The 27,025-nt window shown below is 45.5% G+C and overlaps 1 protein-coding gene across 1 annotated transcript in view; it reads left to right on the top strand.

The window, feature by feature from the left end:
• LOC115125655 (cell division cycle protein 20 homolog B-like) overlaps nt 1–26,206 on the top strand; it is a 51,570-nt gene extending 25,364 nt beyond the window's left edge. The window contains exons 4-12 of the mRNA XM_065011346.1: nt 4,761–4,855; nt 5,332–5,379; nt 5,700–5,790; nt 12,846–13,063; nt 14,899–14,993; nt 15,099–15,327; nt 16,561–16,686; nt 17,772–17,892; nt 25,439–26,206. Of these exons, the coding sequence (XP_064867418.1) occupies nt 4,761–4,855; nt 5,332–5,379; nt 5,700–5,790; nt 12,846–13,063; nt 14,899–14,993; nt 15,099–15,327; nt 16,561–16,686; nt 17,772–17,892; nt 25,439–25,536 (1,121 nt within the window). The 3' untranslated portion in view covers nt 25,537–26,206. The remainder of the gene's footprint in view (nt 1–4,760; nt 4,856–5,331; nt 5,380–5,699; nt 5,791–12,845; nt 13,064–14,898; nt 14,994–15,098; nt 15,328–16,560; nt 16,687–17,771; nt 17,893–25,438) is intronic.
• The last annotated feature ends 819 nt before the right edge of the window (nt 26,207–27,025 follow it).

Here is a 27,025-nt window from a genome sequence, read left to right as displayed (position 1 = left end):
ATGGCTGCATCCCATAGATTATGGCCTAATTTATTTATTTATTTAAATGAACTGATTTCCTTGTGAAAATCTTTGAAATTGTTTCACGTTGCGTTTATACATGATGCAAGCTGACTGTAGAAAAGGCCCATGGAGTTGGTGGAATAATCCTTTAATGCATTGCCATTTACTCAGCTGGGCCAGGGGCGCTATAATTAGGTCAGGTGGAAATGTCCGACAGATCTCAACTCCCTAAAAGGAGGAAATCTCAATCGCCCGATCTCGCTGCTTTCTCTTCCTTAACTCCGTCTGATCCAGAAGTTCTGTGCGTCCATGAATCCACGTAAATCCACCGAATCTGTTACCATTCATCTGAACTATCTGTGACCGGGCCACCAGTTATTGTTTGTATGTATTACCGCGGAGCGCGGCTTGGAGCGGATGGTCAATGACCACGGTCCTACGGATCATCACAGGCCAATTATACCATCGATATATGGTTAATGCAATCCAAGATGGCGTAGCAGTCAGACGTCTTTGTCTTGTCTCGTCCCATGTGTATATCACTTTTTCTTCGCGTTCTTTTTAATATTTTTCCTAAACCTCAACTTCAAAATACTCTCCTGCAACCCGCCTCACCCAATGTGGTGTGGATCTGTTTTTCTTCCTAAAGTATTTCTATTTACCTCTGAACTGGAATACCTCAACTGAAGCTAGCTAGCTAAGTAGCTACTTGCTATCAGTCAGCTAACCACTGCTAGCGGTCATCAGCTAACCTTAAGCTCGGAAAGCTCTCGCCAGTTCGTTCACGACTGGAATACCGACATAATCTGCCTGAGGATCCCAACAGGCCCCTCAGGTGCGACGTCCCCCGAAGGCCCATTCTGCTAACCACGGCCTGCTAGCTATCTAAAGAATATTGGACTGTTAACTGATCCACCGGCCAGTTTCTTGGACCACTATACCTAAGTTGCCAATTGGATTTGGACCCCTCTGCTACTTGGAACCCTACTAATTCTACGACTGGTCTGTCGACGTCACCGCACGAGGAGGCAAAAACAGACTTTCCTCCATTGCGACTTCCATCCAAGGCCCTTATGCTAGCTTGCTATCCCCGGCCTGCTAACTGCTAGCTTGCTAGCCCTGGCCTGCTAACTGTCTGAATAGCTGTGTCCCCAGCCAGCCCAACCACTTACTGGACCCATACGATCACTTGGCTACGCATTCCTCTCACTAATATCAATATGCATTGTCCATTACTGTCATGGTTAGTGATTACTGTCTTATTTCACTGTAGAGCCTCTAGCCCTGCTCAATATGCCTTAACCAAACATGTTGTTCCACCTCCCACATATGCAATGACATCATCTGGTTTAAACATCTCTAGAGACTCTCTCATCATTACTCAATGCCTAGGTTCACCTCCATGTACTCTCTTCCTACCATTCCTTTGGCTGTACATTATGCCTTGAATCTATGCTATCGTGCCCAAAAACCTGCTCCATTTACTCTCTGTTCTGAACGTGCTAGAAGGCTAGTTCTTATAGCCTTTAGCCGTACCTTTATCCTACTTCTCCTCTGTTCCTCTGGTGATGTAGAGGTTAATCCAGGCCCTGCAGTGCCTTGCTCCACTCCTACTCCCCAGGTGCTCTCATTTGTTGACTTATATAACCGTAAAAGCCTTGGTTTCATGCATGTTAACATTAGAAGCCTCCTCCCTAAGTTTGCTTTATTCACTGCTTCAGTGATAACTGCCATCGATAAGAGACATTGCTGTGCAGCCGTATTCATCGACCTGGCTAAGTCTTTCGACTCTGTCAATCACAACATTCTTATTGGCAGACTCAACAGCCTTGGTTTCTCAAATGATTGCCTCGCCTACAGGGAGGAGGTGAGGGCCCTCGGAGTGTGGTGTCAGGAAAATAACCTCACACTCAACGTCAACAAAACTAAGGAGATGATTGTGGACTTCAGGAAACAGCAGAGGGAACACCCCCCTATCCACATCAATGGAACAGTAGTGGAGAGGGTAGTAAGTTTTAAGTTCCTCGGCGTACACATCACAGACAAACTGAATTGGTCCACTCACACTGACAGCGTCGTGAAGAAGGCGCAGCAGCGCCTCTTCAACCTCAGGAGGCTGAAGAAATTTGGCTTGTCACCAAAAGCACTCACAAACTTCTACAGATGCACAATCGAGAGCATCCTGGCGGGCTGTATCACCGCCTGGTACGGCAACTGCTCCGCCCACAACCGCAAGGCTCTCTAGAGGGTCGTGAGGTCTGCACAACGCATCACCGGGGGCAAACTACCTGCCCTCCAGGACACCTACACCACCCGATGTTACAGGAAGGCCATAATGATCATCAAGGACAACAACCACCCGAGCCACTGCCTGTTCACCCCGCTATCATCCAGAAGGCGAGGTCAGTACAGGTGCATCAAAGCTGGGACCGAGAGACTGAAAAACAGCTTCTATCTCAAGGCCATCAGACTGTTAAACAGCCACCACTAACATTGAGTGGCTGCTGCCAACACACTCACTCAACTCCAGCCACTTTAATGATGGGAATTGATGGGAATTGATGTAAAATATATCACTAGCCACTTTAAACAATGCTACTTAATAAAATGTTTACATACCCTACATTATTTATCTCATATGTATATACTGTACTCGATACCATCTACCGTATCTTGCCTATGCCGCTCTGTTCCATCACTCATTCATGTATCTTTATGTACATATTCTTTATCCCTTTACACTTGTGTCTATAAGGTAGTAGTTTTGGAATTGTTAGCTAGATTACTCGTTGGTTATTACTGCATTGTCGGAACTAGAAGCACAAGCATTTCGCTACACTCGCATTAACATCTGCTAACCATGTGTATGTGACAAATAAAATGTGATTTTTTTGTTCCGCTTGGTTCACCAACTACTTCTCCGATAGAGTGTCCGGACCTCTGGGAGTCTCTATGGGGGTGCCACACGGTTTAATTCTCGGGCCGACTCTCTTCTCTGTATACATCAATGATGTCACTCTTGCTGCTGGTGATTCTTTGATCCACCTCTACGCAGACGACACCATTGTGTATACTTCTGGCCCTTCTTTGGACACTGTGTTAATTAACCTCCAGACGAGCTTCAATGCCATACAACTCTCCTTCCATGGCCTCTAACTGCTCTTAAATACAAGTAAAACTAAATGCATGCTCTTCAACCGATCGCTGCACCTGCCCGCCTGTCCAACATCACTACTCTGGACGGCTCTGACTTAGAATACGTGGACAACTACAAATACCTGGGTGTCTGGTTAGACTGTAAACTCTCCTTCCAGACTCACATTAAACATCTCCATTCCAAAATTAAGTCTAGAATCGGCTTCCTATTTCGCAACAAAGCATCCTTCACTCATGCTGCCAAACATACCCTCGTAAAACTGACCATCCTGCCGATCCTCGACTTCGGCGATGTCATTTACAAAATAGCCTCCAACACTCTACTCAACAAATTGGATGCAGTCTATCACAGTGCCATCTGTTTTGTCAACAAAGCCCCATATACTACCCACCACTGTGACCTGTACGCTCTCGTTGGCTGGCCCTCGTTTCATACTCATCGCCAAACCCACTGGCTCCAGGTCATCTACAAGTGCTAGGTAAAGCCCTGCTTTATCTCAGTACACTGGTCACCATAGCAGCGCTAGCTTTAAGCACCAGCTGTCAGAGCAGCTCACAGATCACTGCACCTGTACATAGTTCATCTGTAAAAAGCCCATCCAATCAACCTCATCCCCATACTGTATTTATTTATTTATCTTGCTCCTTTGCACCCCAGTATCTCTACTTGCACATTCATCCTCTGCACATCCTACCATTCCAGTGTTTATTTGCTATATTGTAATTAATTTGCCACCATGGCCTATTTATTGCCTTACCTCTCTTATCCTACCTCATTTCCACATGCTGTATATAGATGTTCCTACTGTATTATTGACTGTATGTTTGTTTACTCCATGTGTAACTCTGTGTCGTTGTATCTGTCGAACTGCTTTGCTTTATTCTTGGCCAGGGTCGCAGTTGCAAATGAGACCTTGTTCTCAACTAGCCTACCTGGTTATATAAAGGTGAAATAAAATTAAATAAAAAAAATATGTAATGAAATTACATGTACATATGAAGACAAACTTGAAAGGGTGAAATATGAAACGTCATTGTTTGCTGAACTGATCGATTCTGATATCAAACTGATGGGGATTATAGATTGAATAACCGATCACTGATTGTATAATTCTTCTCGTGAATTAATAATAATTACGTAATTACTTTGCCGCCATGGCCTATTAATTGCCTTATTTCTCTTATCCTACCTCATTTCCACATGCTGTATATAGATTTTCCTACTGTTATTCTTCTCGTGATTATGATTAAATAGTTACGAGCCTTAATGACTCAAGGATGATTCCTGTTGATCTCTTAAATGAACTGGATTGTTGAATTCCCTAATTTTGTCAATAATGAGAAGGATTGTTATGATTTGATCTTTGTGATTATGAATTTGATTGGATACCTGTTATTCTGTTTCCTTTGCGATGCAGCACAGACTACTCAGTAAATATACCACTTTATGGTTAAAGGAATTCCCTGCCTCAGTCTCATCTATTCCTCTGTCAGCTGACCCGTGACCACCTGTTCACCTTCACTGTCCGTCATCCTACCTGTCCAGCTACCCACACATATTCCACTAATCTTTCACTGACGGTGTGAACTTTCTCTTTCAGACACAGTGACGGAGGCTGTAGTGTCAGACCTATCGCAGCATGTCGTCAGACCTGTCACCGCGTCGACCACTTACAGGAGGAATGTGCCTAAACAGGTCTATTCAAACACACACACACACACACACACACACACACACACACACACACACGTTTTGTTTTACTATCGTGGGGACCTTCATTTGATTTCCATTTAAAATATTATTTTCCTTAACTCCTAAACCCTAACTCCTAACTCCTAACCCCTAACTCCTAACACCTAACCCCTAAACCTAACCCCTAACCCCTAACTCCTAACCCCTAACCCCTAAACCTAACCCCTAAACCTAACCCCTAAACATAACTCCTAACCCCTAAACCTAACCCCTAACTCCTAAACCCTAAACATAATTCCTAACCCCTAATTCCTAACCCCTAATTCCTAACCCCTAATTCCTAACCCCTAACTCCTAACTCCTAAACCTAACTGTAACTTAAATAGCCTTTGTCCACATGGGGATATGGGAATTGTACCCATGAAGGAGAATTGTCCTTGTTTGTACTGTAAATAACTATGTTGTTGTTGTTGTTGTAGGATTGGGTGTGGTCTGCTTCTGGAGAACAGGACAGAAGCTCAGAGAAGGCAGGTACAGTATGACTGCTATATTTAGTAGGACTGCTATATTTAGTATGACTGCTATATTTAGTAGGACTGCTATATTTCTATTTAATACTGCTCTGTCAGCAGTACACGAGAGGCTGGTGACGGGAGGAAAGGCTCATAATAATGCCTGGAACGGAGGGAATGAAATTTGACACCATTCCATGAATTCCTTTCAAGCCATTTACTATGAGCCCGTTCTCTCCAATGAAGGTGCCTCCGGCCTTCTGTGCTACAGTATAATTTCACTGTGTGTTTTAGACCTGACTGTGTGTGTCTCTGTGTGTTAATCTGTCCTGCAGCCATTCTCTGTCATGTATCTGGCTCCCTCTACTCCAGACCAGTCTAAACCACAGCTGACTCTGGCACTGCCCTCTCTGCAGGATGACTACTGTGAGTGCATGTCACTCTCTCTCTCACACACACACACACACACACACACACACACACACACACACACACACACACACACACACACACACACACACACACACACACACACACACACACACACACACACACACACACACAGAGTTAGGGGTTAGGGGTTAGGAGTTAGGGGTTAGGAGTTAGGGGTTAGGAGTTAGGTAAAATAAGATTTTGAATGGAAATAAAATATAGCTACCAAGCGTATCCATTGTGTTATAGCTAACAGGCGTATCTAGCTACCACGCTCTATGTATTGTGGTATAGCTAACAGGCGTATCCATTGTGGTATAGCTAACAGGCGTATCCGTTGTGTTATAGCTAACAGGCGTATCCATTGTGGTATAGCTAACAGGCGTATCCATTGTGGTATAGCTAACAGGCGTATCCATTGTGGTATAGCTAACAGGCGTATCCATTGTGTTATAGCTAACAGGCGTATCCATTGTGGTATAGCTAACAGGCGTATCCATTGTGGTATAGCTAACAGGCGTATCCATTGTGGTATAGCTAACAGGCGTATCCATTGTGGTATAGCTAACAGGCGTATCCATTGTGGTATAGCTAACAGGCGTATCCATTGTGGTATAGCTAACAGGCGTATCCATTGTGGTATAGCTAACAGGCGTATCCATTGTGGTATAGCTAACAGGCGTATCCATTGTGGTATAGCTAACAGGCGTATCCATTGTGGTATAGCTAACAGGCGTATCCATTGTGTTATAGCTACCAAGTATCCGCTATCCATTGTGGTATAGCTAACAGGCGTATCCATTGTGGTATAGCTAACAGGCGTATCCATTGTGGTATAGCTAACAGGCGTATCCATTGTGTTATAGCTACCAAGCGTATCCATTGTGTTATAGCTAACAGGCGTATCCATTGTGGTATAGCTAACAGGCGTATCCATTGTGGTATAGCTAACAGGCGTATCCATTGTGTTATAGCTAACAGGCGTATCCATTGTGGTATAGCTAACAGGCGTATCCATTGTGTTATAGCTACCAAGCGTATCCATTGTGGTATAGCTAACATTCGTATCCATTGTGCTATAGCTAACAGGCGTATCCATTGTGGTATAGCTAACAGGCATATCCATTGTGGTATAGCTAACAGGCGTATCCATTGTGGTATAGCTAACAGGCGTATCCATTGTGGTATAGCTAACAGGCGTATCCATTGTGGTATAGCTAACAGGCATATCCATTGTGGTATAGCTAACAAGCGTATCCATTGTGGTATAGCTAACAGGCGTATCCATTGTGTTATAGCTAACAGGCGTATCCATTGTGTTATAGCTAACAGGCGTATCCATTGTGGTATAGCTAACAGGCGTATCCATTGTGTTATAGCTAACAGGCGTATCCATTGTGGTATAGCTAACAGGCGTATCCATTGTGGTATAGCTAACAAGCGTATCCATTGTGGTATAGCTAACAGGCGTATCCATTGTGGTATAGCTAACAGGCGTATCCATTGTGGTATAGCTAACAGGCGTATCCATTGTGTTATAGCTAACAGGCGTATCCATTGTGTTATAGCTAACAGGCGTATCCATTGTGGTATAGCTAACAGGCGTATCCATTGTGTTATAGCTAACAGGCGTATCCATTGTGTTATAGCTACCAAATCCGTTACGGTTGTTTAAACGAAAAACACTTGATTGTTAATCATCATTGGGGCGGCAGGGTAGCCTAGTGGTTAGAGTGGAGGGGCGGCAGGGTAGCCTAGTGGTTAGAGCGTTGGACTAGTAACCGGAAGGTTGCAAGTTCAAATCCCAAGCTGACAAGGTACAAATCTTTCGTTCTGCCCCGGAACAGGCAGTTAACCCACTGTTCCAAGGCCGTCATTGAAAATTAGAATTTGTTCTTAACTGACTTGCCTAGTTAAATAAAGTTAAAATAAAATAAAATCATAAGAAAAATGGACAAAATTAAATGTAGCCATTCATTACCCCTGGTTAACTGGGGTAATGCTGCAAAAATCTGGAAACTGCAAAAAAATCACTGAAGCTGGAGACCCATAGTTCAACTTTTCCCCTGATGCCTTGAGATGGATGAAATCATACCTTGAAGGCAGAACTCAGTGTGTCAGAGTGAGCAATGAGCTGTCGCCCACTCGTAGCTATGATGTGGGCATGCCCCAATGGTCAATACTGGGGCCCCTCCTGTTCAGCATTGAAAATTAAATTTGTTCTTAACAAACACCTAGTGTACATTAATGATCTGCCTTCTGTCTGTACTGGGTCTGAAGTTCAAATGTATGCAGATGATACAGTGATATATGTGCATGCAAAGAGCAAACAACAAGCTGCACAAGAACTCACTACTGTAATGGTCCAGGTTACAAAGTGGCTCAGTGACTCACTACTGTAATGGTCCAGGTTACAAAGTGGCTCAGTGACTCACTACTGTAATGGTCCAGGTTACAAAGTGGCTCAGTGACTCACTACTGTAATGGTCCAGGTTACAAAGTGGCTCAGTGACTCACTACTGTAATGGTCCAGGTTACAAAGTGGCTCAGTGACTCGTGTTTGCATCTCAATGTGAAAAAAACTGTTTGCATGTTCTTCACAAAGAGGGCAACAGAGGCTACTGAGCCAGATGTCTATGTGTCAGGGGAGAAGCTCCATGTGGTATCCGATTTTAAGTACCTTGGCATCATACTTGATTCCAACCTCTCTTTTAAAAAGCATGTGAAAAAGGTAATTCAAATAACCAAATTCAACCTAGCTAATTTCCGATTTATACGAAATTGTTTGACTACAGAGGTAGCAAAACTGTACTTCAAATCTATGATACTCCCCCACTTAACATACTGCTTGACTAGTTGGGCCCAAGCTTGCTGTACAACATTAAAACCTATTCAGTCTGTCTACAAACAGGCTCTCAAAGTGCTTGATAGGAAGCCCAATAGCCATCATCATTGTCACATCCTTAGAAAGCATGAGCTCTTGAGTTGGGAAAATCTTGTGCAATACACCGACGCATGTCTTGTATTCAAGATCCTCAATGGCCTGGCTCCCCCTCCCTCAGTATTTTTGTTAAACAGAAAACCCAGACATATGGCAGCAGATCCACAAGGTCTGCCATGAGAGGTGACTGTATAGTTCCCCTAAGGAAAAGCACCTTTAGTAAATCTGCATTCTCTGTGAGAGCTTCCCATGTCTGGAATACACTGCCATCAGACACACATAACTGCACCACATATCACACTTTCACAAAATGCTTGAAGACATGGCTAAAGGTCAATCAGATTTGTGAACATGGTCCCTAGCTGTGTGTTGCCGCTTTCCATGTTGTCTGTTGTCTGTAGCTTGTGAGGTGTGGAAACACTTTGTTGCTTTTATGAATTTTGTCTTGCTGCTTTTTGTTCTATGTTGCTCTGTCTGTATGCTACGTCTTGCTTGTCCTATGTTGCTCTGTCTGTATGCTATGTCTTGCTTGTTCTATGTTGCTATTGTCTATATTGTAATTGTTTTTAATAACCTGCCCAGGGACTGCGGTTGAAAATTAGCCGGCTGGCTAAAACCGGCACTTTTACTGAAACGTTGATTAATGTGCACTGTCCCTGTAAAAATAAAAAATAAACTCAAACTCAAACTCATATCTCCCTCACTGGCTTTAAGCACCAGCTGTCAGAGCAGCTCACAGATCACTGCACCTGTACATAGCCCACCTGTAAATAGCTCATCCCCATACTGTATTTATTTATTTATCTTGCTCCTTTGCACCCCAGTATCTCTACTTGCACATTCATCTTCTGCACATCTATCACTCCAGTGTTTCTACATTTCTATATTGTAATTATTTTGCCACTATTGACAATTTACTGCCTTAACTCTGTTATCCTACCTCATTTGCACACACTGTAAATATGATTTTTCTGCTGTGTTATTGACTTGTTAATTGTTTACTCCATGTGTAACTCTGTGTTGTCTGTTTCACACTGCTATGCTTTATCTTGGCCAGGTCGCAGTTGTAAATGAGAACTTGTTCTCAACTAGCCTACCTGGTTAAATAAAGGTGGAATAAAAAAAATGTTACCCCTAGTGGTATTGACGTCTTGAGGACCTGGACAAACGTTGAATACTGTAGTCTATCTGGTGTCATCTTGCTATAGCTGTGGAAAGAATGGACGTTTGTCTTTTGGATAGGGTTCACGCTTAATTCTTTACCCAGATCTTTGTCAGATGAAGCATTTCTGGGAATGTGTGTGTGTGTGTGTGTGTGTGTGTGTTGGTAATGCGTGTGTTTATCTTCTAGTTAATGGAACATATAGAGTGACGCAACGTCTCTTTAACAGATTCTCCAGGAAGTGAAATATAAATTCCAAAATCAGACGATATGTTAAGTTCACTGGAAGATCATATAAAGTTGTTAGTGTTTGTCTTCACAATCAGATTGTATGTAATGTATTTTTTATTGAACTTTTATTTAACTAGGCAAGTCAGTTTTAAGAACAAATTCTTATTTACAATGACGGCCTACCAAAAGGCCTCCTGTGAGGACCGGGGCCTGGGATTAAAAATAAATGAAATAAAAATATAGGACAAAATGCACATCACGACAAGAGACAACACTACATAAAGAGAGACCTACGACAACAACGCAGCATGGTAGCAACACAACACGTCCAGCAGCACAACACGTCCAGCAGCACAACACGTCCAGCAACACAACACGTTCAGCAGCACAACATGGTAACAGAACAACATGGTAGCAACACAACACGTCCAGCAACACAACACGTCCAGCAGCACAACACGTCCAGCAACACAACACGTTCAGCAACACAACACGTTCAGCAGCACAACACGTCCAGCAACACAACACGTCCAGCAACACAACATGGTAGCAACACAACATGGTAGCAACACAACATGGTTGCAGCACAACATGGTAGCAACACAACATGGTAGCAACACCAGCAACACAACATGGTAGCAGCACAACACGTCCAGCAGCACAACATGGCAGCAGCACAACATGGTAGCAGACCAACATGGTAGCAACACAACATGGTAGCAGCACAACATGGTAGCAGCACAACATGGTAGCAACACAACATGGTAGCAGCACAACATGGTAGCAGCACAACATGGTTGCAGCACAACACGTCCAGCAGCACAACATGGTAGCAGCACAACACGTAGCAACACCATGGTAGCAACACAACATGGTAACCAGCAACACAACATGGTAGCAGCACAACAGCAACACAACATGGTAACAGAACAACATAGCAGCAGCAACAACAACAACGTTCAGCAGCACAACATGGTAGCAGCACAACATGGCAACAACATGGTAGCAGCACAACATGGTAGCAGCACAACATGGCAGCAGCACAACACGTCCAGCAGCACAACATGGTAGTAACACAACATGACAACAACATGGTAGCAGCACAACATGTTCAGCAACACAACATCAGCAGCAGCAGCAACACAACATCAGGTTCAGCAGCCCAGCAACACAACATGGTAGCAACACAACACGCCCAGCAACACAACACGTCAGCAACACCAGCAGCAACACAACATGGCAGCAGCAAACAACATCAGCAGCACAACAGCGTTCAGCAACACAACACGCCCAGGTAGCCCAGACACAACACGGTCAGCAACACAACATGGTAACAGAACAACATAGCAGCATAACAACATGGTAGCAACACAACATGGTAACAGAACAACATAGCAGCAGAACAACATGGTAGCAACACAACATGGTAGCAACACAACAGAACAACATGGCAGCAGCACAACATGGTAGCAACACAACATGGTAGCAACACAACATGGTAACAGAACAACATAGCAGCAGACCAACATGGTAGCAACACAACATGGTAACAGAACAACATAGCAGCAGAACAACATGGTAGCAACACAACATGGCAGCAGCACAACATGGTAGCAGCACAACATGGTAGCAACACAACATGGTAGCAACACAACATGGTTGCAGCACAACATGGTAGCAACACAACATGGTAGCAGAAAAAAACAGGGTACAAACATTATTGGGCACAGGGCACAAAGGGAAAGACAGCAGACACAACTGTGCTTTGGGGAAAGAATGTGACTGAGACGGGTGTTGTATGTGGAGGATGAGGGCTGCAGTAGATATCTCAGAGTTACTTACTGTGCTTTGGGGACCTTTAGCAGAATGTGACTGGCAGAACGGGTGTTGTATGTGGAGGATGAGGGCTGCAGTAGATATCTCAGAGTTACTTACTGTGCTTTGGGGACCTTTAGCAGAATGTGACTGGCAGAACGGGTGTTGTATGTGGAGGATGAGGGCTGCAGTAGATATCTCAGCTGGGGTGAGGCTTAAGAGGGTTTTATAAATAATCATTAACCAGTGAGTCTTGCGACAGGTATACAGAGATGACCAGTTCACAGAGGAGTACAGAGTGCAGTGATGTGTCCTGTAAGGAGCATTGGTGGAAAATCTGATGGCTGAATGGTAAAGAACATCTCGCCACTCGAGAGCACCCTTACCTGCTGATCTATAAATTATGTCTCCATAATCTAGCATGGGTAGGATGGTCATCTGAATCAGGGTTAGTTTGGCAGCTGGGCTGAAAGAGGAACGATTATGATAGAGGAATCCACATCTAGATTTAACTTTAGCCTGCAGCTTTGATATGTGCTGAGAGAAGGACAGTGTACCGTCTAGCCATACTCCCAAGTACTTGTATGATGTGACTACCTCAAGCTCCATCAGAGATAGTAATCACACCGGTGGGGAGAGGGGCATTCTTCTTACCAAACCACGTGACCTTTGTTTTGGAGGTGTTCAGAACAAGGTTAAGGGCAGAGAAAGCTTGTTGGACACTAAGAAAGCTTTGTTGTAGAGCATTGAACACAAAATCACAAAATTCGTAGGTCAAACTTGAACTTGTTGTGATAATACACACAAACAGAGCTGTCTATTTAGTAGAATACTGTAACTGCAAATACTATGTGTAAATAGTACGTTTGTTAATTTTAAAAATCTTTCTCCTCTCCTCAGACAGCCACCCGTTGGACTGGAGTAACAGTGGAATCGTGGCCATGGCCCTGGGGTGCGACGTGTTCCTGTGCAAGGCAGACACACTCACTCTGCAGGGCTGCATCCATCCCAGAGCAGCACCTTCTCTCCCACTGAGCCTGTCTCACTCGGTCTCTTCTGTGTCCTGGAGCAGAGATGGATGTATACTGGGCATCGGAACCAAGGAGGGCAACGTGCAGGTGGAGACAAACATGCTCGAACCTTTAGCACAACAAATTCCTCAAACTTATTGCACAAAAAATCTAAATGCTGCAAATAAATTAAATTGATAGAACCTACAATCTATCTGTAATATTAAAGTGGATATACCCCTCCCCCCACCCCAAAATAAACATTTAAGATTTTTTTTTTAAATTTTGCACTAATTTCATTGGTAACATATAACACAAAATGGATGACATAGTACGCAAAAAACAGGGACCACTATTAGCTCGTGAGCACCACTTTCAAAACTACTGGCTGAAATGATTACACGTGTTCTAGAGTGTGTCTTTAATCGACTAGCTCTCACCGTCTCATGTCAGAATTAGACGTTGCTCCGTCTTTCTCAAACGTCACATTTTAAAGTTATTTAAAAGTTGGAATCGTAAGGTTAGGCGTTAACTCCGAATGATTTAAGGTAAGGGTTAAAGATTTGTGTTGTTTCCTTTTGAGGGTGTTGGATTGTTTTTTGGCAGGTCTTCATGTTGAAAGTATGTTGACAGAACAATGTCACATCTTCAAACACAGTGGCGTGATTTCCTGCTTACAGTGAGGTTAGGTTTAGCTTAGCACGACCATGTGCATGTCATGTTCTACGTTAGTGATGTTTGTAAGACACCTCTCCCCCTCTGCCTCTCCCCCTCCCTCTCCTTCTCCCTCTCCCTCTGCATCTGCCTCTCCCCTCTCTCTCCTTCTCCCTCTCCTTCTCCTCTCCCCCTCCCTCTCCTTCTCCCTCTGCATCTATCTCTCTCCCCTCTCCCTCTCCTTCTCCCTCTCCTTCTCCCCCTCCCTCTCCTTCTCCCTCTGCATCTATCTCTCCCCTCTCTCTTCTTCTCCCTCTCCTTCTCCCCCCTCCCTCTCCTTCTCCTTTCTCCCCTCCCTCTCCTTCTCACTCTGCATCTGCCTCTCCCCCTCCCTCTCCCTCTGCCTCTGCATCTGCCTCTCCCCCTCCCTCTCCTTCTCCTTCTCCCCTTCCCTCTCCTTCTCCTTTCCACCCTCCCTCCTTCTCCCTCTGCCTCTGCCTCTGCCTCTCCCCTTCCCTCTCCTTCTCCCTCTACCTCTGCTTCTGCCTCTCCCTCTCCTTCTCCCTCTGCATCTGCCTCTCCCCTCTCTCTCCCCCTCCCTCTCCCTCACCTTCTCCTTCTCCCCCTCCTTCTCCTTCTCCCCCTCCCTCTCCTTCTCCCGCTCTCTCTCCCCCTCCCTCTCCTTCTCCTTCTCCCCCTCCCTCTCCTCTCTCTCTCCCTCCCTCTCCTTCTCCTGCTCCTTCTCCCCCTCCTTCTCCTTCTCCCCCTCCCTCTCCTTCTCCCCCTCCCTCTCCTTCTCCCTCTCCCCTCCCTCTCCTTATCCTTTCCCCCTCCCTCTCCTTCTCCCTCTCCCCCTCCCTCTCCTCCTTTCCCCCTCTCTCTCCTTCTGCATCTGCCTCTCCCCTTCCCTCTCCTTCTCCCTCTGCATCTGCCTCTCCCCCTCCCTTCTCCTTCTCCTTCTCCCCCTCTCTCATTCTCCCCCTCTCTCTCATTCTCCCCCTCTCTCTCCTTCTCCCCCTCCCTTTCCTTCTCCCCCTCCTTCTCATTCTCCCCTCCCTCTCCTTCTCCCTCTCCCCCTCCCTCTCCTTCTCCCCCTCCCTCTCCTTCTCCATCTCCCCCTCCCTCTCCTTCTGCCTATCCCCTTCCCTCTCCTTCTCCCTCTGCATCTGCCTCTCCCCCCCTCCCTCTCCTTCTCCTTCTCCCCCTCTCTCTGTCTCCCCTCTCTCTCCTTCTCCCCCTCCCTTTCCTTCTCCTTCTCCCCCTCCCCCTCCTTCTCCTTCTCCCCCAAGCTGTGGGATGTGGAGAAGAGGACCAGACTGAGAACTATAACGTCACACCTCTCTGGAGTGGGGGCGCTTAGCTGGAACCAACACGTACTCAGCAGGTGCGTGTGTCTGTGCCAATGCGAACGTGTGTGTGTGTGAGTGTGTGTGTACTGTTAAGGCTCTTGAGGAGTTGAGAAACACAACCATGTTCTTGTCCCTGACAGCGGTTCTGTTCTCGGGCTAATCCATCACCATGACTACCGACTTGACCCCCCGACAGTGGGTGTGTTCCAACAACAAGGGGCCGTGTGCGGGCTGGAGTGGGCGCCGCAAGGAGATTGGCTGGCCAGTGGCTCAATAGACGGCCTCCTCAACATCTGGACCAATGACCTGGGGTCTAAGACGAAGACACACCCACCTGCTAGGACAATGACACAACCCAGTGCGGTCAAGGTGTGTGGCCTCAGTGTGTGTGTTCGCTACTACTACTATTAAACATAAATGTTCTGTTACTACTACTACTACTACTACTGCTACTACTGCTACTACTACTACTACTACTACTACTACTGCTACTACTACTACTACTACTACTGCTACTACGACTACTACTACTACTGCTACTACTACTACTACTGCTACTACGACTACTACTACTACTACTGCTACTACTACTACTACTACTATTACTACTATTATTACTGCTACTACGACTACTGCTACTACTACGACTGCTACTACTACTACTATTACTACTACTGCTACTACTACTACTACTACTACTACTACTACTACTACTACTGCTACTACTACTAAACATAAATGTTCTGTTACTACTACTACTACTACTACTGCTACTACTACTAAACATAAATGTTCTGTTACTACTACTACTACTACTACTACTACTACTACTACTACTACTACTTCTACTGACACTACTACTACTACTACTACTACTGCTACTACTACTACTACTACCACTACTACTACTACTACTACTACTACTACAACAACAACAACTACTACTACTACTACTACTACTACTACAACAACTACAACTACTACTGTTACTACTACTACTACTACTACTACTACAACAACTACAACTACTACTGCTACTACTACTGCTACTACTACTACTACTACTACATGTTCTGTGGCTTTTGGACAAATCATGATTTCTAGGGTTTTCGGAACGGGAGCAGAAATTGTAAGTTATGGGCCAACCAGAACGAGGATCGGAACCAGAACGAAGATCGGAACCAGAATGAGGATCGGAACCAGAACGAGGATCGGAACCAGAACGAGGAACGGAACCAGAACGAGGAACGGAACCAGAACGAGGAGCTCCAGTATCCGATCCTCGTTTGGTTCCGATCCTCGTTCTGGTTCCGATCCTCGTTCTGGTTCCGATCCTTGTTCTGGTTCCAATCCTCGTTCTGGTTCCGATCCTGGTTCTTGTTCCGATCCTCGTTCTTGTTCCGATCCTCGTTCTGGTTCCGATCCTCGTTCTCGTTCCGATCCTCGTTCTATCGTTTCTCTTAACACGGATAGCTCTAGAACTTAATCAATCATTTGACCAATTTACCCGAGACTTTAGTTCTTTAGTTAACCGAGAAGAGTGTGTGTGTGTGTGTGTGTGTGTGTGTGTGTGTGTGTGTGTGTGTGTGTGTGTGTGTATAGGCTATGGCATGGTGTCCTTGGCAGAAGGAGCTGATCGCCACGGGAGGGGGGCAGAGCGACGGTGTTCTGAGGATCTGGAATAACCAATCAGGTACCTGCGTTGACTCCGCCCAGACCAACTCACAGGTGGGTGTTACACAACGCAGTCATTTCATATATTTGATCTCAACAGACACACACACACACACACACAGGATTGTGTCTAGTTACAGATCTGGGGAAGGGTACCAAAAAATGTCTGCAGAATTGAAGGTCCCCAAGAAAATGGTGGCCTCCATCATTCTTAAATGGAAGAAGTTTGGAACCACCAAGACTCTTCCTAGAACTGGCTAAACTGAGGAATCGGAGGAGAAAGGCCTTGGTCAGGGAGGTGAGCAAGAACCTGATGGTCACTCTGACAGAGCTCCAGAGTTCCTCTATGAAGATGGGAGAACCTTCCAGAAGGACAACCATCTCTGCAGCACTCCACCAATCAGGCCTTAATGGTAGAGTGGCCAGACAGAAGCCACTACTCTGTAAAAGGCATATGACAGCATATTTGGAGTTTGCCAAAAGGCACCAAAAGGACTCTGACCATGAGAAACAAGGTTCTCTGGTCTGATGAAACCAAGATTGGAGGAAACCAGGCACAACACCGGGGACAAGTCTCTGAATGTCCTTGAGTGGCCGGAAAATAGCTGCGCAGCGATGTTCCCCATCTAACCTGACAGAGCTTGAGAAGATCTGCAGAGAAGAATGGGAGAAACTTCCCAAATACAAGTTCCCAGATGTTGGATGTGCTTGTAGCGTCATACCCAAGAAGACTTGAGGCTGTAATCGCTGCCAAAGATGCTTCAACAAAGTACTGAGTAAAGGCTCTGAAAACTTAAATGTGATCTCTCATGTGAACTTTCAGTTGTTTTTATTTTAAATACATTTGCAAAAATGTCTAAACATTTTTTTGCTTTGTCATAATGGGGTAATGTGTGTAGATTGATGAGGAAAAATAATAATTTTGAATACATTTTAAAATAAGACTGTAACGTAACAAAATGTGAAGGGGTCAGAATCCTTTCCCAAGACACTGTATAGTATTAGTGATTGTGATATGAATTCAAATGCTTGGAAAATGTCACAATATTAGGCTTTATAAGTTGTTGACATCCAATGTAATTTACTAGGTTATCAAATGTATCATTGAAAGGTGTTCTATCTATTCTATTCTATTGTAGGTGTGTTCCGTGGTCTGGTCAGAGGAGAGGAAGGCTCTGTTCACTGGCCATGGTCTTCCTCATCACCATATAACCTGCTGGAGCCCCTCCCCCTCACTGGAAGAGACCTACCAGCTACATGGTGAGACATCTGCTACTGCTACTACTACTACTGCTACTATTACTACTGCTACTACCACTACTGCTACTACTACTACTGCTACTACTACTACTGCTACTATAACTACTGATACTACTACCACTACTGCTACTACTACTACTGCTACTATTACTACTGCTACTACCACTACTGCTACTACTACTACTGCTACTACTACTACTGCTACTACAACTACTGATACTACTACTACTACTGCTATTACTACTGTTACTACTGCTACTACTACTACTGATACTACTACTACTACTGCTATTACTACTGTTACTACTGCTACTACTACTACTGATACTACTACTACTACTGCTACTACTACTACTGCTATTACTACTGTTACTACTGCTACTACTACTACTACTGCTATTACTACTGCTACTACTACTGCTACTACTACTACTGCTATTACTGCTACTACTGCTACTATTACTACTACTATTATTACTACTGCTATTACTACTGCTACTACCACTGCTATTACCACTGCTATTACTACTGCCTACTACTGCTATTACTTACTACTACTACTACTGCTACTACTACTACTGCTATTACTACTGCTACTACTACTGCTACTACTACTACTGCTATTACTACTACTACTACTACTGCTACTACTACTACTGCTATTACTACTGCTACTACTGCTACTATTACTACTGCTACTACTACTACTGCTATTACTACTGCTACTACTGCTGCTACTACTACTACTGCTATTACTACTGCTACTACTGCTACTACTACTACTACTACTGCTACTGCTACTGCTACTGCTACTACTACTACTACTGATACTGCTACTGCTATTACTACTGCTACTACTACTACTACTACTACTACTACTGCTACTACTACTACTGATACTACTACTACTACTGCTATTACTACTGTTACTACTGCTACTACTACTACTGATACTACTACTACTACTGCTATTACTACTGTTACTACTGCTACTACTACTACTGATACTACTACTACTACTGCTACTACTACTACTGCTATTACTACTGTTACTACTGCTACTACTACTACTACTGCTATTACTACTGCTACTACTACTGCTACTACTGCTACTATTACTACTATTGCTATTACTACTGCTATTACTACTGCTACTACTACTGCTACTACTACTACTGCTATTACTACTGCTACTACTGCTGCTACTACTACTACTGCTATTACTACTGCTACTACTGCTGCTACTACTACTACTGCTACTACTACTACTGCTATTACTACTGCTACTACTGCTACTATTACTACTATTGCTATTACTACTGCTATTACTACTGCTACTACTACTGCTACTACTACTACTGCTATTACTACTGCTACTACTGCTGCTACTACTACTACTGCTATTACTACTGCTACTACTGCTGCTACTACTACTACTGCTACTACTACTACTGCTATTACTACTGCTACTACTACTGCTACTACTACTACTGTTATTACTACTACTACTACTACTGCTACTACTACTACTGCTATTACTACTGCTACTACTGCTACTATTACTACTGCTACTACTACTACTGCTATTACTACTGCTACTACTGCTGCTACTACTACTACTGCTATTACTACTGCTACTACTGCTACTACTACTACTACTACTGCTACTGCTACTGCTACTACTACTACTACTGCTATTACTACTACTGATACTGCTACTGCTATTACTACTGCTACTACTGCTACTACTACTACTGCTATTACTACTACTGCTATTACTACTGCTACTACTGCTGCTACTACTACTACTGCTATTACTACTGCTACTACTGCTACTACTACTACTACTACTGCTACTGCTATTACTAGTACTACTACTACTGCTATTACTACTGCTACTGCTACTGCTACTGCATTTACATTTACATTTAAGTCATTTAGCAGACGCTCTTATCCAGAGCGACTTACAAATTGGTGCATTCACCTTGTGACATCCAGTGGAGCAGCCACTTTACAATAGTGCATCTAAATCTTTTAAGGGGGGTGAGAAGGATTACTTTATCCTATCCTAGGTATTCCTTAAAGAGGTGGGGTTTCAGGTGTCTCCGGAAGGTGGTGATTGACTCCGCTGTCCTGGCGTCGTGAGGGAGTTTGTTCCACCATTGGGGGGCCAGAGCAGCGAACAGTTTTGACTGGGCTGAGCGGGAACTGTACTTCCTCAGTGGTAGGGAGGCGAGCAGGCCAGAGGTGGATGAACGCAGTGCCCTTGTTTGGGTGTAGGGCCTGATCAGAGCCTGGAGGTACTGAGGTGCCGTTCCCCTCACAGCTCCATAGGCAAGCACCATGGTCTTGTAGCGGATGCGAGCTTCAACTGGAAGCCAGTGGAGAGAGCGGAGGAGCGGGGTGACGTGAGAGAACTTGGGAAGGTTGAACACCAGACGGGCTGCGGCGTTCTGGATGAGTTGTAGGGGTTTAATGGCACAGGCAGGGAGCCCAGCCAGCACCGAGTTGCAGTAATCCAGACGGGAGATGACAAGTGCCTGGATAAGGACCTGCGCCGCTTCCTGTGTGAGGCAGGGTCGTACTCTGCGGATGTTGTAGAGCATGAACCTACAGGAACGGGCCACCGCCTTGATGTTAGTTGAGAACGACAGGGTGTTGTCCAGGATCACGCCAAGGTTCTTAGCGCTCTGGGAGGAGGACACAGTGGAGTTGTCAACCGTGATGGCGAGATCATGGAACGGGCAGTCCTTCCCCGGGAGGAAGAGCAGCTCCGTCTTGCCGAGGTTCAGCTTGAGGTGGTGATCCGTCATCCACACTGATATGTCTGCCAGACATGCAGAGATGCGATTCGCCACCTGGTCATCAGAAGGGGGAAAGGAGAAGATTAATTGTGTGTCGTCTGCATAGCAATGATAGGAGAGACCATGTGAGGTTATGACAGAGCCAAGTGACTTGGTGTATAGCGAGAATAGGAGAGGGCCTAGAACAGAGCCCTGGGGGACACCAGTGGTGAGAGCACGTGGTGAGGAGACGGATTCTCGCCACGCCACCTGGTAGGAGCGACCTGTCAGGTAGGACGCAATCCAAGCGTGGGCCGCGCCGGAGATGCCCAACTCGGAGAGGGTGGAGAGGAGGATCTGATGGTTCACAGTATCGAAGGCAGCCGATAGGTCTAGAAGAATGAGAGCAGAGGAGAGAGAGTTAGCTTTAGCAGTGCGGAGCGCCTCCGTGATAAAAGAGAAGAGCAGTCTCAGTTGAATGACTAGTCTTGAAACCTGACTGATTTGGATCAAGAAGGTCATTCTGAGAGAGATAGCGGGAGAGCTGGCCAAGGACGGCACGTTCAAGGGTTTTGGAGAGAAAAGAAAGAAGGGATACTGGTCTGTAGTTGTTGACATCGGAGGGATCGAGTGTAGGTTTTTTCAGAAGGGGTGCAACTCTCGCTCTCTTGAAGACGGAAGGGACGTAGCCAGCGGTCAGGGATGAGTTGATGAGTGAGGTGAGGTAAGGGAGAAGGTCTCCGGAAATGGTCTGGAGAAGAGAGGAGGGGATAGGGTCAAGCGGGCAGGTTGTTGGGCGGCCGGCCGTCACAAGACGCGAGATTTCATCTGGAGAGAGAGGGGAGAAAGAGGTCAGAGCACAGGGTAGGGCAGTGTGAGCAGAACCAGCGGTGTCGTTTGACTTAGCAAACGAGGATCGGATGTCGTCAACCTTCTTTTCAAAATGGTTGACAAAGTCATCTGCAGAGAGGGAGGAGGGGGAGGGGGGGGATTCAGGAGGGAGGAGAAGGTGGCAAAGAGCTTCCTAGGGTTAGAGGCAGATGCTTGGAATTTAGAGTGGTAGAAAGTGGCTTTAGCAGCAGCGACAGAAGAGGAAAATGTAGAGAGGAGGGAGTGAAAGGATGCCAGGTCCGCAGGGAGGCGAGTTTTCCTCCATTTCCGCTCGGCTGCCCGGAGCCCTGTTCTGTGAGCTCGCAATGAGTCGTCGAGCCACGGAGCGGGAGGGGAGGACCGAGCCGGCCTGGAGGATAGGGGACATAGAGAGTCAAAGGATGCAGAAAGGGAGGAGAGGAGGGTTGAGGAGGCAGAATCAGGAGATACGTTGGAGAAGGTTTGAGCAGAGGGAAGAGATGATAGGATGGAAGAGGAGAGAGTAGCGGGGGAGAGAGAGCAAAGGTTGGGACGGCGCGATACCATCCGAGTAGGGGCAGTGTGGGAAGTGTTGGATGAGAGCGAGAGGGAAAAGGATACAAGGTAGTGGTCGGAGACTTGGAGGAGTTGCAATGAGGTTAGTGGAAGAACAGCATCTAGTAAAGATGAGGTCGAGCGTATTGCCTGCCTTGTGAGTAGGGGGAAGGTGAGAGGGAGAGGTCAAAAGAGGAGAGGAGTGGAAAGAAGGAGGCAGAGAGGAATGAGTCAAAGGTAGACGTGGGGAGGTTAAAGTCGCCCAGAACTGTGAGAGGTGAGCCGTCCTCAGGAAAGGAGCTTATCAAGGCATCAAGCTCATAAATGACTTAAATGTAAATGTAAATGTTGATGAACTCTCCGAGGGAACCTGGAGGGCGATAAATGATAAGGATGTTAAGCTTGAAAGGGCTGGTAACTGTGACAGCATGGAATTCAAAGGAGGCGATAGACAGATGGGTAAGGGGAGAAAGAGAGAATGACCACTTGGGAGAGATGAGGATCCCGGTGCCACCACCCCGCTGACCAGAAGCTCTCGGGGTGTGCGAGAACACGTGGGCGGACGAAGAGAGAGCAGTAGGAGTAGCAGTGTTATCTGTGGTGATCCATGTTTCCGTCAGTGCCAAGAAGTCGAGGGACTGGAGGGAGGCATAGGCTGAGATGAACTCTGCCTTGTTGGCCGCAGATCGGCAGTTCCAGAGGCTACCGGAGACCTGGAACTCCACGTGGGTCGTGCGCGCTGGGACCACCAGATTAGGGTACGCGGCCACGCGGTGTGGAGCGTTTGTATGGTCTGTGCAGAGAGGAGAGAACAGGGATAGACAGACACATAGTTGACAGGCTACAGAAGAGGCTACGCTAATGCAAAGGAGATTGGAATGACAAGTGGACTACACGTCTCGAATGTTCAGAAAGTTGAGCTTACGTAGCAAGAATCTTATTGACTAAAATGATTAAAAATGATACAGTACTGCTGAAGTAGGCTAGCTGGCAGTGGCTGCGTTGTTGACTTTGTAGGCTAGCTGGCAGTGGCTGCGTTGTTGATTCGGGGCTAGCTGGCTAGCTAGCAGTGTTGATTACGTTACGTTGCGTTAAAAGAACGACAATAGCTGGCTAGTTAACCTAGAAAATCGCTCTAGACTACACAATTATCTTTGATACAGAGACGGCTATGTAGCTAGCTATGTAGCTAGCTACGATCAAACAAATCAAACCGTTGTACTGTAATGAAATGAAATGAAAATGTGATACTACCTGTGGAGCGAGGCGGAATGCGACCGGGTTGTTGAGTTCTAATCGGTAGACGTTGGCTAGCTGTTGGCTAGCTAGCAGTGTCTCCTACGTTAAGGACGACAAATAGCTGGCTGCGTTGTTGATTCAGGGGCTAGCTGGCTAGCTAGCTAGCAGTGTTGATTACGTTACGTTGCGTTAAAAGAACGACAATAGCTGGCTAGGTAACCTAGAAAATCGCTCTAGACTACACAATTATCTACACAATTATCTTTGATACAGAGACGGCTATGTAGCTAGCTATGTAGACGGTGGGCGTTAGCTAGCTGGCTAGCTGCTGGGCAGATACGTTAGGACGACGAAATACGATAATTACGCAATTATCTTTGATACAAAGACGGCTATGTAGCTAGCTAAGAAGAAATTGCTAAGATTAGACAAATCAAACCGTTGTACTATAATGAAATGTAATGAAATGTAATGAAAAGTTATACTACCTGCAGACCGAAGTGCAGACCGAAGTGCGGATGCGACTGCTCGCTGCTACTACTACTACTACTACTACTACTACTACTACTGATACTGCTACTACTACTACTGATAGTGCTACTACTACTACTACTACTACTACTACTACTTATACTGCTACTGCTACTACTACTACTACTACTACTACTACTACTACTACTTATACTGCTACTGCTACTACTACTACTACTGCTACTACTGCTACTACTACTACTACTTCTACTACTGCTACTACTACTGATACTACCACTACTGCTACTACTACTACTACTGCTACTGCTACTGCTACTACTACTGCTACTGATACTGATACCGCTACTGCTACTACTACTGATACTGCTACTACTACTACTACTCCTACTACTATTGCTACTTCTACTACTACTACTACTATTACTATTACTACTACTACTACTACTGATACTGCTACTACTACTACTGTTCCTACTACTATTGCTACTTCTACTGTTACTACTACTATTACTACTACTACTACTACTACTGACACTACTACTACTACTACTACTACTACTACTACTACTACTACTCCTACTACTATTGCTACTTCTACTATTACTGCTACTACTACTACTCCTCCTCACTGGTCCTAACAGCTACATGGTGAGAGCCTCACAGAAATACAAATAAATGCATCTCAGAGTTCAAGTAACAGACATCTCATCATCTGTTCAGAGGAGACTGTGTGAATCAGGTCTTCATGGTCGAACTGCTGCAAAGAAACCACTACTAAAGGACACCAATAATAAGAAGAGACTTGCTTGGGGCAAGAAACACGAGCAATGGACATTAGACCGGTGGAAATCTGTCCTTTGGTCTGATGAGTCCAAATTTGAGATTTTTGGTTCCAACCGTCGTGTCTTTGTGAGACGCAGAGTAGGTGAACGGATGATCTCAGCATGTGTGCTTCCCACCGTGAAGCATGGAGGAGGAGGTGTGATGATGTGGGGTTGCTTTGCTGGTGACATTGTCTGTGATTTATTTAGAATTCAAGATACACTTAACCACTATGGCTACCTCAGCATTCTACAGCGATACGCCATCCCAACACACCTCCAGGCTGTTTAAGGGCTATTTGACCAAGAAGGAGAGTGGAGTGCTGCATCAGATGACCTGGCCTCCACAATCACCTGACCTCCACCCAAATGAGATGGTTTGGGTTGAGTTGGACCGCAGAGTGAAGGAAATGCAGCCAACAAGTTCTCAGCATATGTGGGAACTCCTTCAAGACTGTTGGAAAAGCATTCCAGGTGAAGCTGGTTGAGAGAATGCCAAGAGTGTGCAAAGCTGTCATCAAGGCAAAGGGTGGCTACTTTGAAGAATATAAAATATGTTTTGATTTGTTTAACACTTTTTTTGGTTGCTAAATGATTCCATATGTGTTATTTCATAATTTTGATGTCTTCACTATTCTATAATGTAGAAAATTGTAAAAACAAAAATGCTTGAATGAGTCGGTGTGTCCAAGCTTTGGACTGGTACTGTGTAAGAGCTGCTCAACCCACAGATAGGGGAGCCTGATAAGACCAGATACGTATTTTTCTCATTGTTACAATGCTGTTATTGTGATTTTTTTTCTTCAGGTCACATGGGTCGTGTTTTGCACCTGGCCCTCAGTCCCAATGGAACCAAGCTCCTCTCAGCTGGAGCAGACTGTCTGGGCCATGTCTGGAACACCTAGGACACCTAAAACACCTAGGACACCTAAAACACCTAGGACACCTAAAACATCTAGGACACCTAAAACATCTAGGACACCTAGGACCCCTAGAAGTAAGCTCCTTTCCCTTTCTCTGAGCTGGGGCAGACTCTCTGAGCCATGTCTGGAACTCCTAGAATCAACACAGACATGCAGACGCATGCACACACACACACACACACACACACACACACACACACACACACACACACACACACACACACACACACACACACACACACACACATTCAATAAGGTATGTATGGGCTGTTCTCGTGAGAAATGATTCAGGTGCTTGAGGTTTGACTTTCAACACAACAAATCCTCTCAGAGCCAGATGAAATGGCAACTGAGCTTTTCTGAGAGATGTATGTGAATCAAATAAAATGTAATTGTATTGGTCACATACACGTGTTTAGCAGATGTTATTGCGTGTGTAGCGAAATGCTTGTATAGTCAGACCTGGTCACGACTGGTTGTAGCTGAACTTTCCCAGTTATTTGTCTAAAGGCATCGTTCAGTTGTATGATCAGTCAAATGATTGGATATCTTTGTGATAGCATGTTCATTTGATGTTTTGTGGTGTATTTTTTTAATAAATTAAAAATAACTGTATAAATATGTTTCTTTGATGAAACAAGAGTAAGCATTTTAGGGCTTTGATCCAATTAAAGCATACAATAGACCTGTTCTGCTGTCCATATCAATATATCACCATAGAGGCTCCTTCATTCTGAAAATCAGTTCAACACCTTACATGCAACACTACAATCCATCCAAAACCTGGTATCCTCCTGTAGATTTTTAAAATGTGTCTATGTGGGAACTCTGCACAATCACCTTGGAGGAGATAAATGAAGGGGGACCAGTGAAGACAGGAGGCCAATACAATACCCCAACCCTGGTCCTCCAATTCAACCCTGGTCCTCCAGTACCCCAACCCTGGTCCTCCCCCAACCCTGGTCCTCCAATACCCCCAACCCTGGTCCCCATCCAGTACCCCAAACCCTGGTCCTCCAATACCCCCAACCCTGGTCCTCCAATACCCCCAAACCTGGTCCTCCAACCCTAGTCCTCCCCCCAACCCTGGTCCTCCAATACCCCCAACCCTGGTCCTCCAATACCCCAAACCCTGGTCCTCCAATACCCCAAACCCTGGTCCTCCAATACCCCCAACCCTGGTCCTCCAATACCCCCAACCCTGGTCCTCCAATACCCCCAACCCTGGTCCTCCAATACCCCCAACCCTGGTCCTCCAATACCCCAAACCTGGTCCTCCAATAACCCCAACCCTTGCACTCCAATACCCCCAACCTTGGTCCTCCTGGTATCTACCCCCAACCCTGGTCCTTCAGTACCCCAAACCCCTGGCCCTACAGTAACCCCAACCCAGTCCAACCCCCAAACCTTGGCCCTCCAGTCCCCCACCCTGGTCCTTCAGGCCCACACCCCAGTACAGTCCTCCCCCAAC

Source organism: Oncorhynchus nerka, linkage group LG27 (assembly GCF_034236695.1).
Source record: "Oncorhynchus nerka isolate Pitt River linkage group LG27, Oner_Uvic_2.0, whole genome shotgun sequence".
NCBI classification, from domain to species: Eukaryota; Metazoa; Chordata; class Actinopteri; order Salmoniformes; family Salmonidae; genus Oncorhynchus; species Oncorhynchus nerka.
This window is presented reverse-complemented; position numbering and strand designations above follow the sequence as displayed.